General features: G+C 38.1%; 1 protein-coding gene across 2 annotated transcripts in view; it reads left to right on the top strand.

Annotated features, from left to right (window-relative positions):
• Positions 1-10,253, top strand: part of LOC126472802 (tudor domain-containing protein 7-like) — a 182,102-nt gene extending 171,849 nt beyond the window's left edge. For both annotated transcript variants that reach the window (XM_050099961.1, XM_050099960.1), the window contains exons 19-20: positions 8,847-8,998; positions 9,159-10,253. In XM_050099961.1, the coding sequence (XP_049955918.1) occupies positions 8,847-8,998; positions 9,159-9,394 (388 nt within the window). In that variant the 3' untranslated portion in view covers positions 9,395-10,253. The remainder of the gene's footprint in view (positions 1-8,846; positions 8,999-9,158) is intronic.
• The last annotated feature ends 6,025 nt before the right edge of the window (positions 10,254-16,278 follow it).

Here is a 16,278-nt window from a genome sequence, read left to right as displayed (position 1 = left end):
GCTGCTGAAGATGCTACCAACAGATGAGCTGCAGGGGACAACTGGTGTTGAGCCCATAGCATAAGTGCTGTCGGTCAGGTTGTGGAGCTTCTTAAGTAATTCAGGGAAGGACTTCTGTGCATTGTTGTGTAACATCCAGACACAGTGCCACTGCCGGCTGTGCGCGCTGCTGGCACTTCTTGTGGAGGCTGCTGGAGCCTGGTGTGCACACAAAGTGACACGTTGCCTGCCATGGTTTGGAAGCAACTGATGTGTACAGCCATAATTGGGATTGCCATGAGTGCTTGGCTTCAACGAAGGGTATGATAATATGCTGGCTGCAAATGTGTACCATGGCGGCTGGCAAGTGACCAGATATTGCACCACTGCTTCCTCAGAAAGACTTAGTGAAGCCATCAGCGGACAGACGGCTGAAGGGCAGAGAAAAGCCTCTGGGCGGTGGACACAGTGCAGGCACCAAAAAGCAGAAAATGGGTATGAGCGTGTAAGGGGCCTGAAGCATTATTGTAGGCACTGTATTGAGCTAGCCGCAGGCAATGAAATGGAAATCCTTCACCCAGCAAGCTCATAACATGATATGCCATGGACACTCAGACTGTTCCTCTCTTGCAGTCAAACAGACCTCCCCTCTGTTTCAACCGTCACCAAGCTGAACCCTATAATGAACTCTTCTTTGAATGGAATTTATAGCAGGCTTTTACCTCTTCACATGGCATGGATGCCATCCACAACCAGATGATCCAACATTTGGACACTACACTATCAGTGTGGCTTTTGGGAATGATGATGTCCAACTAACCATTTACTCAGATTGGAAACTGCAATCCAACAGGCTTTTACTAACCGGCGGCACCTTGTCGTGGTCTTTGACCCACATAATGCATACGACAAGGCTTGTCACCATCACGTTTTAGTTACCCTCCATGAATTTGGCTTTCACGGCCCCCTTCCAATTTTTATTTGTGAGTTTTTATCCCACCGGATCTTCCAGGTTCGAGTTGGCTCTTCACTCAGCACCCCTCACATTCAGGAGAACGGTATGCCACTGGGTTCTGTATTAAGTATCACACTCTTCCTGATACCCATCAATTGGCTTGTAATCTCTGTTGGCCCTCAGATTACCCTGGCATTGTATGTCGACGATTTTTGCATTTGATGCAGCTCCCACTCGGTAGCGTCTGCTGAGTGCCGGCTCCAAGGTGCCATCCAATGTACCTCTGTGTGGGCTGTCTCCCATGGCTTGCAATTTTCTTCTTCCAGAATGGGGAGTATGCATTTTTGTCATTGACCCAGAGTGCACCCCAATCCAGAACCCCCCCAACCAGCTCCTTGATGTTGCAGCACAGTCTTGTTTCTTGGGCCTTCTTTTTGATAAAAAGCTGATGTGGTTGCCACACATTCACCACCTGAAGACTACATGCGTGCGGAAGCTTAATGCTCTCCGCCTCCTGGCCCACACATCTTAGGCTGCAGACCATGCTACTTTTCTCCATCTTTACCGCACACTTTGGTCTTGTCCAGACTAGAATTTGGAAATCAGGTTTACGGCTCGGTGGCTCCTTCCGCTCCGAAAATACTTGATCCCATTCACCGTTGTGGGGTGTGTCTGGTTATAGTCCCATTGACAGACTCCTCTCAGAAGCGGCGATTCCCATTCTACAAATACGATGAAGCCAACTCCTAGTCTCTTATGCAATCGCCATTCACAGATTCCTAGACCATCCCGTGTACCCTGTCCTCTTTACAAGTAAGGGACATCTCCCTCCTGATCACCATCCACAGGTGGGATTACCGGTTGGAACGTGTCTCACTTTCCTTCATCCATCTCCACTCTCTGAAATGTGCCCCATGTCTCTCCTCTCGAACCCCCCCTTGGATGGTGCCTAGACCACATATTAGGACCGACCAATTCCAGGGTCCTAAGGTTTTGGACCCCCCACCCCTATGGTCTTCCAAATTCTATCCGTGATACCACCTTCTACACTAGACAATAGATAAAGCGGGATAAATTTTAACACCAACTACTGGCTTAGAACACAATTTATGCCAGAATCATGTAGTGTGTTTAAAGCAGAGTTGCGAGCTGTTACCAGGGCCCTCCATTTTTACACGAAGGCCTCCCTCCACAGTGTTTTAATATGTATCGACCCAGTGAGCAGCCTGCTTCTCTCTTCATCCTTTGGTCTCTGCTATCCAAGACCTTCTCTCCTCCCTTGGCTGTTGTGCCTGCTCAGTTTTCTTTCACTGGGTTCCAAGTCATACGGGTATCCCAGGGAATGAACTGGCTGACTATTTGGCTAGAGAAGCACATACCCACCCTCCATTCTGTTTCACGACTCCAGCTGCGGACATGCAGATCTATGTCAAATCTGTCTTTGCCCAAAAGTGGAATGACATCTGGTGCACTACAGCTCTCAGTAATAAACTCTGCACAATCAAGGAGACTGCTGCACTTTGGTGCTTCCTCCTTCTACTCCTGTCTGAAGGAGTCCACTGTTTTATGCCATGTATGCATTGGTCATACCAAGCCCACCCATTGTTTCCTCCTGTGTAACAAACCACCCCCACAATATGGCTGTGGAGCCAGACAGACTGGATCCCACATATTGGTGGAATGTCCCCTACTTTTGAGCCTTCATGCTAAGTGTAGTCTTCCTTAATTTTAATAATAGCAGACAGTTCATGGATTGTTGAACTGGTCCTCAGTTTCCTCCATGAAAATGGTTATTTCCAAATATAAGGTTTTGCTTTACTCCTGGAGCAGGGACAGAGTGGTTGTGGTTGGGGCCTCTGTTAATGTTTTCTTGGTCTCTGACCCCTTAACCACTGCCCTGTGGAAAGAACGCTTTTTCAATTTTTAGATTTGTTCCAACATTTAACGCCTTATACTATGTGTGTTCTAACTTCCTTGTTTTATAGTTTGGCTTCCTTGACAACCTATCTACTTTTAATGGACCCTCTTTCTTCTGTGAGTAACTTTGGAGTCGTGGGACTGGTGACTTCGCCGTTTGGTCTCATAAACCCTCTCAATCAATCAGTCTCAAAATTTGGCAGGATAAATGTTAGAACTTGTCTGGAAATGAGGGAAATATCAGGGAATTTCAATTGGGGAAACTTTTGGCAACCCTCCTAAAAGAAGGGATCAGTTGATGGGACACATTGTGAGACTTCAAGGGATCAACAGTGCAGTATTGGAAGGAAGTGTGGGGCAGTAAAAATTGTAGAGTGAGACAAAGAGATGGGTATAATAAGCATTTTCAAAAGGATGCAGGTTGCAGCAGTTATACAGAGATGAAGAGGCTTGTAAAGGATAGAGTAGCATGGAGAGCTCCATCAGAACCTGTCTTTGGACTGAAGACTACAATTACTACAAGTTCTGAGAAGAACCATTTGTTTGGTCTGACAGCATGTTTGCTTTTTGAGATACTTTGAATCTGTCTTATGCTCAGGGGATCACAAGGTTGTTTGACTGTGCCAGTAATTTAGGGAGAACATTGGTTCACACACAATGATAGAAGAATACCAATACAATTGAAGAAACCACTGTTGCAGTTACACGATTTAAAAATGTAATGGCTATGTCAGTGTTGGAAACACATACAACCAACTAGAGAATGTGATCATGACACAAACTATACTGTGCAACACAGTTAAAGGGTTACATGTTCAAAAACCCTTATTTGTCTCCCACTGCAACATAGGAATGTGAAATTTAACTCAAGGTGTCTACAGTCTTTCTCTTTAATGATGCAAAAGCAAGGCACTCTGTGACATCACCCTCGGGCTCGTTCGCACTTCATACAGCAAGGCGTCGACACATGTGAAAAAAGGCCTGAGCCCAGAAGTTCATATGAGTTGTAAAGTGAGTTAATGATGTCACTTTGGTACCATATTTCACCATAATTCTGCCTAAATATCACTGTGGACATGTCATTACACCCCTTCTTACACACATTTCACCCCTTCTTTTGATGCCTCTGCACTGGAGGTCAGTACCGCGATGCCCAGCGTTGAAATTGCGCCATTTTCTTTTGGGTAGGTGAGGTAAACATTTGAGACACACCGCTGTTCAGTATTGTCACACAAAGGCCTCAGGGTGGCATAAAGAGCTCCAATAAAACCACTCCTTCCCTTGGGCTGTTGTTCACCACACATTTTGCAGTTGAAAACCATAGATCAGAGTGCAACAGGACTTAAACCTCTTCTAAAAGGATATTGTGGGCCTGCCCCCATGGCTATCATGCCAGCATCTAGGAATCATTGATGGATTTCTCTGTAGAAGTGCCCAAAAGAGATACGCGGATGGTGCCAAGGGTGTTGCTGAACTGTTGGGTCTTAGAGGGACCCTTTGCTGTTTTATTCCATCACTAGCTGCAGGGCCTGGCATTGCCCTGTGCCTTGTTGAAACACATAGCAACATCTGTTATTACAATCTGCAATAAGTAACTCACTGTGTTTTTGCAGAATTAGTCTTCTATTGTTTCAGCTCACTTTCCACTATTTCAATTAGGGCTGTGTTTGAGCATGACTCAGATTGTTCGAACAGTTTATGTCACAGTTCGGGAAATCTTGGGTTCTGTTCGATATTTTGATTGGCCCACAATCCACTGACCTTTGTTGGTTCTTTATACATGATCTGCCTTAGCTTTTGTATGACATTGTGGATTTCAATAATAAAATAACTGTAGAATATGTCAAATGCAACAATCACAACTTATCAATAAACAGGACTTTGCAATCATGTTTCTGTCAAATTCTGGAGATTTCAGTTTCCCGGAATAGAGTGGTGTCCGATGGTACTATCTCCAAGTTGGGTACAGATACTGTATTTTATTCTTGCAATATGAATTACAGTCAGTTTACCATGAAATGTTTTGTTTGTCAGGCATTTAATTTTTCCTTAATTTCCTTCATTGTTTCATCTGCATTTAGAAATTTGAAGTAAATTGGTCATGAACTTTGACGTAAATTGGTCAATTACTTCTCCAGATGTTTGGTGATAATGTTTCCATTTGCCTTAATGTTCATTAGGGGGCCATGTAGAAATTTGAAGTAAATCAGCCAAGAATTTTATACACTTTTTATAACCTTTCCCCTTTGTACATTACATGCATGTATGTTTAAAGTCAGATTATGAAATCTTATGTAGGCAGTGATCTTCCACTGAAGGTAAAGTGTGCAGCATTTCATCAAGTTCAGGAAATGCCTCCCACCCAAACCACCACCCCCACCACCACCACCACCACCACCACCCGTCGCGCAATCACGCCACAGGAGGGTAGTAAACAGAAGTGCCGAAAAAGCATAAACACCCTTTGCGCTGCTTTGGATCATCTACAGGTTTCATCAAATGGTTTTGAATGATCTGTAGTTTTCTCCCTGCACACCAGAGCAAAAATTTCATTTGTGCTACATTTCAAAGCGATGCAGTAATGTTCGGTGGGGTTACAGGCCCACATTGCTTTAGAGGTTGCTCATTGCAGTGCAAACTCTTGTTTTTGACCTCAAAATATGTGGGAATCAACATCCCAAGGGAAGGGGTGGTTTCAGTCGTGCCATTTATGCCACTGCGTGAGGCGACTTAGTGTTGATGTTGAGTGATGGTGTCCTTCAAATGTTTTCATCGGCCACCTACAAACAAGTGCATGATTTCAGTGGTGGGCATTGCAGTTCCAACCTCCATTGCAGAGATGTCGAATAAAAGGGTGAATTATGTATGGGTAAAGGGATGTAACAACCTTCCAATAGTGTAAAATGTCCATGATGATGTTGGGCAGAATTTTGGTGAAATTTGGAGCCAGTGTGACGTTATTAATCCACCTTACACCTCACATGAACTTCTGAACCCTGGTCTTGCTTTTGTACATGTTGACACATTGTATTTCGAAGCTTCGTGGACCATGAGAATGATGTTGCAGTTTGCCATGCTTTTGCACCATTATAGAAGGAGGTTGTAGGCACGTATAAGTCAAATTTCACGCTTGTGGGACAGTAGAAGACAAATTGGGTTTTTCTTTTGAAAAAGTCACCCTTTAATTGTGTTGCGCATTTTATGATTCAATGTATTGATATTGCTACATATAGTCAGCAACACACTTTTACATTTTTGAGTCCAATGGGCAGTAAACCGGATGAATTCTCCATCCACAACCTCTACTTCTTTTACGATCACAGTATCTCTGCTAATAAACGATTGGTTTTCTTTATTTTGCAGTCACAGCTCTGTACTTCCCACATAATAATAATAGCACAAAAATTTTCACAGCACAAATAAAATTTTAAGAACAGTTCGGTGATGGACAAACTGTGTTAACATTGCCCCCTGTATATCAAATAATAGATAATCGACATTATTGCCTCGAATACTGCACAAAAATCGTTGTTCACACACTATTAAAGCACTAAAAGGTGTGCATGTATGAAAAATGGTCAGGCCCTGTCCATAAGCTTTCTAGTTGCCTGTCTTATTCCATAAGTGCCAGGAAGGACTTGCAGAAACAAGGGAAAAAATGAAGAAAAAATTACAACTTGTGCCACGAGACTGTTACCCAATATGTACTGCAAATACCTAGCTAAGCATGTGGATGTAGTTGAATTTTGACAGACTCGCCTGTGGAAGTATTAAGGCAGTGATTAAATTTAGTTTATATAACATTGAAAGAAGAAAATAACTGTCTGCAATTTTGGGACTATCTTTGATCAGTTCATTATATACTTTTAAAGAAATTTCTTCATTTTCCTTAGTCGTCGTAACTTTTCTCATTTTTTACTACATTCCAAATAAGTGTTGTCTTACTGCCAGAGAAGCTTGGTTTTTGAACCATGTCATCATCAGTATCCTGGGATGTTACATAGAGCTTTGCCATAGTCTTGCAGCTAATTCTAATTTGAAGGATTTAGGTTCTTTTATCTGCTTCCACAAGTTAATTGCTTATGACAACAGGTATCAGAGTAGTGTATAACTGTGTTACAGAATATGTTAATATAGGTGTACCCTGAAAGATTGTACAAAAATCACCACTTACAAGGAGAGGGTTCAACTATTTGAAACCATGTTCACAGTAATGTAAAATCCAGGATGGAAAGTAACGTTATTACAGGAAGGAGAATTGCTACTTACCATATAGTGAAGATGCTGACTCACAGATAGACACAACAAAAAGAAGAAAAATTAGTTAATTGTGAAAGTTTTGTTGTTGTGCCTATCTGCGACTCAGCATCTCCACTATATGGTGAGTAGCAACTTTCTGTCTCATAATATTGTTACACTGTGTGAAGCCATTCACCCTGGCGGGCCCTCATTTGCAAGTAATTGACAAAGAAAGAAAAATCAGAATTTTGTGTGATGCTCAGTAGCTTTTTAAAATTAGTATCAAACTGACGGGTTGTGGGGTGTAATGGATAGGGTAATGCTTCTTATGTTGACAGTCCTGTGTTCGAATCCAGTCATGTACTTTAAATCTTTTAATTTTCAATTTTTATTGAAATTACTTCAGTCATAAATTTTATTCAATTATGTTGTCTTCCATTTCTGTTCCTTTGTTACATGATCTTAATCATCGTATCAACTTCGTCATTCGCTCTCCTTTTCCTTCGTGTCCTCCTTTTTCCATGGGAAATCTTTCTTCACATGATTTTTTAAATTAATTATCTGTATTAATTTAAGTTTAATTTCTCTTGTTTCATCATCCTATTCCTCATTTTATTTGAATGAGATTTTAGTTATAATCCCTTTCTTCATTTAAATCTTTGTCTGCGTATTTTGCTCGTAGTGCAGCAGGAATTTGGGCTGTGTGTTAAATGTTCATTTGGCACTTACAATCCAAAAAGAAATGCACATCTTGTAATGAAAAATGCATTTTTGACCCATCGCACAGTCAATACAGATAGATTATTTAATCTTTTGTTTTTTATCCATACATTGGCATTTTAAAAAGTGTAAATATTGTAATAGAGAAATATATTGAAATTCGTATTCACAAAAATTCTTTTTGGGGAAAGAAGGATATAAAGAAAAAAGAGAAGAAATAAAAAATCATAATATTATTAAAATTATGTGACAGGGGAATAGAAATAAATAAAAAAATACATTTAAACCAATTTAATTGAAGAAAAATATGATCAAAGTCATTTCAATAATGATTTAAAAATTAAAAAAAAGTAAAGCACCCAATAAGAGTCAAGCCCGTAACCTGCATGTGAAGGCCTTAACCTATCCATTACCCCATGCAAGTAGTCTATACAATATTACTATTTTAATGCTGTTGAGCGTCATGTAAAATTTCAAAATCTTTTTCTTTGGTTACTCACAAACAAGGGCTAATCAAGGTATATGCCTACAGTTTGTGTTATCTAGGATTTTAACTGACATCACCATGTAGACGGTTTCAAAAAGTCGCTCCCCCTACTGGGGGCCTCTCCTTGTTAGTACATTATTTTCCTTGGAAATTGAGAAGTGTAATGCATAAAGTTATTTCATAAATAAAGCAAAATCAGTGAGTATTAATGTTTTTGTATTTGTACTAGCTGAATACCGGCCATGTCTGTATGTATTTATTTCAGTCTTCTATTAGTCCATTTCCTCTTCCTCCTCATTCTCTGTCCTCACACAGTCCATTGTCAGTCTTCTCCTCCTCCTCCTCCTCCTCCTCCTCCTCTTCTTCTTCTCTCTTTCCATCTCCTCCTCCCATCTATTTATCCTCATTCTTATCTGTACACATATTTTGATGTGTGGTTCACATATTTTCGTAGCTGTTGTAATTGAAATGTTGCATAAAAGATTTGTTTTGATTTCATTAAAATGCATGTAAGATTAAATAAATATATATGTATGTATTTGTTTTCAGAGGCAAAGTCATAAGCGTTATGAGTGATTCAGTAATTTCTGTGTACTTCTGCGACTATGGTGATGTCTCAGTCCTCTCCCGTGAAAAGTTCAGACTGCTGGCAGATGAATTTAAGACTCTGCCACATCAAGCAATAAAGGCAAAATTATGTGGTTAGTATTGCAAACAGGTTTCATGTTATTTGAACTGTATAACATGTAAAGTTATAAAATTATTGCATTTGGTGCAGTAGGTGATCTTCATTGACTACGATGTATAGAAATGCGATTTCTCCTTTGATTTGTTGCTCATTTACCTGTTTTTTTTTTGCAGCTGTAAAACCAATTCATGGAGACTGGTCCGTGGAGGACTGTCTATTGTTCCAGAGCTTGGTGGTGGAGAAGCAGTTTCCATCTTTGGTTTTGGATACAGGTCCAGATATTGTAAATCCTCATGATACTGTTCTGGGATTAAAGTTAATAGATACGTCAGGAGAAAAAGATTTTTGCATTGATGATTTGCTTGTAAATCAGAACCGTGCAGTACTCGTTTCCAAGGAGCGGCTTTAAATATGCATTCCAATTTATGTCTATGTTGCTCAGAACTTGCATTAGGATGCAGTTAGTATTTATATCAGTGGTTGACAAATAATACTTGCACTGCAGATTTCGACTGAAAATAATGTTGCTCACAAAACTTCCATTATTTATGTTTACTTGTTATGGTAAATATGTATTGTAATGAAGTGTGTAGTTATTTATTATTTCTGTAATGAGAATGTAAAACTTTATTTCCTGTTTAACCTGTTTTCAGTATATGTTATATGGTTATAACCAGTTTGTGTGGAATGTAATCTGACTTCGTGTTTCCATTATTACTGAAATATTGAAGGGAGAGGGGGTTTCAGAAAGATCAAAGCATTCTGTGTTTTGCTTGAATCTTTATTTCTTCATTAAACGCTTTGTCATAACTGAATGTTGTCCTGTTTGCAAATCTTTTCCTTGTTTGGAAAGTTAATTGCTTCAAAATGTTACATTTAAAACAAGTTAATAACTGGTCAAGTGTGAAATAAGAATGAAACCAGCTAAGTGTGGTTGTACAAGTGAACAGAGAAAATTATGAATTATTGCGAAACAGAGCACATTCTTGATTAAACAACAGAAAGGTAAAGCTAGGGAAAAGTAACAAAGTTAGATATGAGCCACCCATAATTTTAATGCAGCCGACATGTTATATTCCATGTTGGGGGAAAAATAGAATTCTGTTTGTGCAAAGTAGAAATTGAAAACTGCAAATCCAGGGCATTGATCACTACCAAGGATGACTGGAAGGCACCTTAACTGACATTATTTTCATGTGTTTATCATTATCACACACAACCTATTTCATAAATACATTTTTTATTTATTTATTTATTTATTAATTTTTTTTTTTAAATTGCTGGATTTCTGTCATGTATGAAACAACGAACCAATATTTGACATTGAGTTGGCTGCCACATATCTCCTAGTTGTAGTATCAGATGTAAGACATTAAAATGCTCCTGCTATACATTAAAACTTTTGTCAATTTGGGTCTTCCATATAAGTACCAAATAGCAAAATTTTATTTATGTGGAACTTTCTTCAGTTTGTGTGGGAGAAGCTAATGGCAAACTGAAGCTTTTGACTGAGTCCATAAGGTTTACTAGGATTGTGTAATTGGTAGTTCACTGCCCATCAACAGTAAGTACGTTTAGGTCTGGTCCAGCAGACAGCATAAATTTTTTCACTTGAAATCCATTGAGTTAGTACTCCTGTGTAGCTACATCATTAAAGTATGTGCGTATATCAAATCTTCATTCCCCACCATCCTTTTTTTTAATTTTTTTTTTTTTTAAATTCATTCACATGGAATCCATTATACTGTGGATCTGTCAGAACGGCTTGCTAATTAGGAATTTCTCTTTCCACCAGTAGCACACTGCTGTTGTCCTGCTTACTTTCAGGTTCTTAGTTGTTCTGTTTATTTAAGGTTGTCTTCTATTCATTCACCCAAAGCTACTTGTGAATGCTCTTGGGAAATACTGTGGCATGCATTGCCTTTATAGTAGCTAGAAAATTTGTACTCATTTTGTTTTTAGCTCATGGAAAAATAATTATTTTGTAAATTCCAATTTTATTTTGTTTATGTGGATTGTGCAGGAAAACATTACTGTTTCTTGAGAACCTGATCGTAATTTACAATTATTGTGAGTTAAAAACATTTTATATTTCCTTAACTTTTTATCTTTCATTTGTGAATTATTTTTCTGCTGTGTTTTATTCGAGTCATATGAGCTGTTAAACAATTGTTTTCTGTCTCTATGTAAAGAAATGTGATATTTTGTATTTACTTGTACCAAAGTATTAGATATTCTTAAAATGTAGGTTAAAATGAGATTTGACGTTTGCTGCAATTTGTACTTTATGTACCAATGGACGTTCTGTGAATGGAGAATTCATGGAAGGAACAAAAATAAACACACAAGAGATACAATATGTAGTAAAATTTCTGTATGGTTTAGCAGTTACGTTGCCGGTTTTATATTATTGTAAGATTCCCCCACATATAAACAATATTGTCATTTACGTAGCTTTACTTATTTGCATTGCATTTTCAAAGCATTTTGACTGGCAGTGTAATGTTGATAAGTTGGTTGTAGGACAAAACTTGTAAGGCAAATCTGTTACCAAGTCTTGCTTTTACAATATGGAAAAATAAAATGTCTAGTTGAGTAGTGGTTTGAATAATGTTGTATATTTCTGTACTAACACCAATCAGAACAGATGATCAGTGATGTGGAAGCTAAACTGGAGTCGATCAGGTTTCAGCAAATGTAACCCTCTTACAGAGAGATTTTTTAAAACATGGTTAATAATAATGATCTTACAATGATAGGTTTATACAGTTCTTTTGTAAGTGTAAGATGTAGCTTTGAATAAATGAACATCGAAGTATGTAGACAGGGTTGAGGGAGAACATTGCTTTTTAATTATGTCTTTATTAAAAAATGTTCTTTGTGGCGTGTACATTGGTGTCCATCTGTACAATTTTTAGTCTTATGGACATCTTCAGTCTTCTGCCTGCGTGGTCTGTTCCTGTTAAACAAATGCTTGCCATTTTGTTTCATATATTGCATTTTTTACAAAAACTTCTACATACAGTATATTTATGTGTTCATCAAAAGTAACATAATGAATATCATATTTCTTATGTTGTTCATGGACCTGTGCTAGTGAATGTTTTGAAATTTTTGTATTCCACTATACTATTCATTTTTGTTAATTAGAGATACTTATCATTGACTACCATTGATTGTTCCTAAGTGAATGGGTTGTTCTGTTAAGCTTTATAGTATTATTATGTATTGGAAATGTAACTTTTAAGTTATATGTTAGCTGTTTGCCTTCATATCTTTTAGCATATGTTGGGCAACATTTTTTTGTAGCTTTAAGATACTATTTTTAAATAAAGTATATTGTTTACATACATATTTTTACATATTTTATTTTCTGAAGCCAATTGCTTCACATGTATCTTTGTTTTTAGTATACATTTATCATTGTGCCATCTTTGGTGAAGTTCGAGGTGAACTTAAACGCGTGGTTTTACAGTTACTGCACAAAATAATATAGTGTACCATTCATTTTTATCTGACACTCCAGAATCAATTCAAGCTCAAGCAATCAGTTTTTCTTGCTGTTGTCTGTTTAATTAAAAAATAAATAAATGAATTTGGTTCCCATATAAAATTTCAGGTGCATTCAAGTTATAACATTTCCATTTTTTTTCCCCTCAAAATCTAATCACACGAAAACTTGTCACTTCTTGACATAATCTCCCTGCAGCTATACACATTTTTCATGTTGATACCATAACTCCATGGCCATTGCGAATACTTCTTTAGGGGTCTGGGGTGACGACTGGAAAATTGAGACCCTGTCTCATCCATTGTCACAATCAATAAAAAGAAAGTCCCATTCATGCTGCCCTAAAGCATCAACATTGCCTGCAACATACCATGTGCATAAAATTGTGAACATCGATCAGCAGTCATGGCACCCACGTGGAGGACACTTTTTGCCATTTTAAGTATCAAAAACAGTCCTCACTCTCGCCACTGCTGCTAGAGTTCTGTATGTGTTAAAAACTGCCATATCTGTCCCACATTCATGAGTGCTTGCACTTTTAAAAACAAATTGCATCTTTCTATCTTTTTCCAGCACTCAGGAAAAATAAAAGTCAAGTGTTAAAACTTGAGTACATTTCATACTCATTAAAATTACATAATAGCCATTTATTGCATTTCTCAACCCTTTTCTCCCTGTTCTGCCAACACATTTACACATTCATCTTAAAAATTTATATTTGAAAACTGTGGTTCAACCTCATGCAGCTGTTTATCTCATGGCACATGGCATATTACATTTCAAGACATGTATGTGTCGATGTATTCCCCACACTGAATTCCACTTAAAATATAATTTCTCTCAAGAATGAGCAACACTGACTAATTTGTAGATATCACTATGTTGCATTTTCTGACCCACCTAAAATTTCCGTAAGAATTACAAGGAAGAAGAGCCCAGACAGTGCCGCTGTTTAAATATTCCAATTACTCATAAAAACGTTTTTGTTTAATTAGTCTTCATTTGTAGACAAGAAAATTTGCTGGGGCTAGGACTATAGTTTTCTGTGTTCAAGTGTTATCAGTGGTGAGTACAACGTAATGCACACATTGTGAAGAATAAGGATGGTATGCATTAGGGCTCCAGTAAATGTTGAGGGGACATACAGAGAAATAAGCAGACATTAGTCCTTATTAGAGCTTCCAGAATTTCTGTGGTGTGACCGCCAGACACCACACTTGCTAAGTGGTAGCGCCGGCCGAAGTGGCCGAGCGGTTAAAGGCGCTACAGTCTGGAACCGCACGACCGCTACGGTCGCAGGTTCGAATCCTGCCTCGGGCATGGATGTGTGTGATGTCCTTAGGTTAGTTAGGTTTAAGTAGTTCTAAGTTCTAGGGGACTTATGACCACAGCAGTTGAGCCCCATAGTGCTCAGAGCCATTTGAACCATTTGCTAAGTGGTACCCTTTAAATCGGCCGCGGTCCGTTAGTATACGTTGGACCCGCGTGCCGCCACTATCAGTGATTGCAGGCCGAGCGCTGCCACACGGCAGGTCTAGAGAGACTTCCTAGCGCTCGCCCCAGTTGTACAACCGACTTTGCTAGCAATGGTTCACTGACAAATTACGCTCTCATTTGCTGAGACGATAGTGAGCATAGCCTTCAGCTACGTCATTTGCTACAACCTAGCAAGGCGCCATGTTCAGTTACTATTGATATTGTAAATAATGTGCAGACAAGAGCTACGTTCAACATTAATGGATTAAAGTTAAGTATTCTACCAGTTACCTCCTTTTTTTTCTAAGTTATAATTTCCTTGTCCTGTTCCAGACCTCACGCCAGCCTGCGTGAGCTTAAACGCGTGCCTTTCGGCTTCCTCTCAATTTAGTGGGTTGGTCTCCTGCCAATCCACAACAATTTCTCCCTCGTGCTTCTTTTGTGTGCAATTGCTGTGCAGCAGGTTAAATTGGCGCAGGGAATACTGCATGGAATGTAACAGATAATTGTTTCCTCTAAGCATGGTCAGGTCCCAACTTTCATTAAAAATTGTAACAAATCAATAATTATTTGCCTAATCATTTTTTCCCTTATGAGCAGTAGACCCTTGTTAATTAAGATTTTCACTCTAGTGTAACTGTACCACATCCTAATCTGCTTGAATACCTACATCAGAAGAGAATTAACTTTGTAATATTGTAACCTTTTTTCCAGTACTGCTCCTTTCTTTCCTTTGACCACATATTACCTTTTATCTCCTTTTTACCTTTTTCTGAAAGCTATGGACATTATTTATCTTTTGTCTTGATAGTGTACCACCAGTATACTTCTATAGTTCAGCTGCAATGAAGTACTATGCAGCTGCATTGTTCATAAGTTATTTCCTAATTTGACTAACTTTTGTCACTTACAGTGGTAGTGAGTCTGCATTTGGTACATCCACTCTCCATTATAGTCATATACTTCTTCGGTGGATGATAATCGAGTAGATTCTTGGAGTATTCAGTCTGGAGAGGGTAGTCTTCCTAGTTATTAATCATTTTGTCGCCTGTACCTCTGAAGTCAAGGCTTGGGGTTTTGGTTTATTGTCAGATAAGTATGATATTGGCACAGTTCTACATGAGCTTTTGTAATGTGCAGATGCAATCAGTTTTATGTTGTATGTGATCCTTTTGTTTTTATTTCACAAATGGAGGCATAAATAAATGACTGGAGTGTAGCTCCAAATCTAAACTGAACAATTGTCTGAAACAACTAAAACTAAAAAAAGAAGAAAAAGAACAAAAATATAGGTTTGTATATAAGATAATGAATGCTATACGTGTAAGAGCTTCCGTGTTGTTTTATTGTTATGTGATAAAGTTACAATTAAACGTGCCTGTAAAAGATGTAAAGTTTAAGTTGGAAACAGGAAGAAATGTCATTACCATAATTTGTGTTGTGAAATTTAATTTTGGCCCTTCATTGCTGTGAAGAAGTAGTCTTTCTGACTTTAATGTTGTTTAATTACACAGTAATTCAAAGTTATTTTCATAAGACTGATTAAAACAAATTGTGTAAAAATGAATAAATTAAATGAATTGTCACAATCGGAATGCAATTAATCATTTAATTTTTGTCTTTGAAGTTCCAAAAGTTACTGTGATCTAGCTTCTTAGTAACAGATAAAAACTGTGTGTGTGTGATGGAGTATCAAATTTTAAGCTTAACAACGAGATACCTCCAGTGGTGGGATCAACTTTTTGAATCAACTGTATGGTGATGTAGGTTAAGGTTCCGGGTATCAAACTCTGCACCCATTCTCCCAGGTGAGCCCTTTCTTGTGAGAAAATGATGGGGGAAAAAACAGTATTTCACTTGGCACTCAATAGCTTTAAAAAATACGGTACTGTAGACTGGTTGCTTAACGTGATGCCTAAGGCGAGGGTCTCACATGCAGAAGGTTACTGGTTTGAATGTTGCCAGGTGCTTAAAATCTTGATCAATATTCTGATTCAATTAGTTGGTTGAAATGTAATGTTTTAATTTGTATTCATTTGTCACAGCATTGTAATCAGCATATGAACTTTTTCATGTGATCTCATTTTTTATTTATATCATTTATCCACTTGGGATTCTTGTGAATGTGAATTTCATTATATTTATCTGCTATAATATTTAACCATTTGAAAAAACTGATCCACCAGTTAAAAAGTAAATGTGAAATCTGTATTGACTATGCAGTGGTGTCAAAAATGAATTTTTTTTTTGTCATGAGATGATAATGTTTTTTGGATGATAATTGTCAAACAAACATTTAAAATATA

This window comes from Schistocerca serialis, chromosome 1 (assembly GCF_023864345.2).
Source record: "Schistocerca serialis cubense isolate TAMUIC-IGC-003099 chromosome 1, iqSchSeri2.2, whole genome shotgun sequence".
Lineage (NCBI taxonomy): Eukaryota > Metazoa > Arthropoda > Insecta > Orthoptera > Acrididae > Schistocerca > Schistocerca serialis.
Note: the sequence above shows the minus strand (reverse complement) of the source record. Positions and strands in the feature narration are given on the sequence as shown.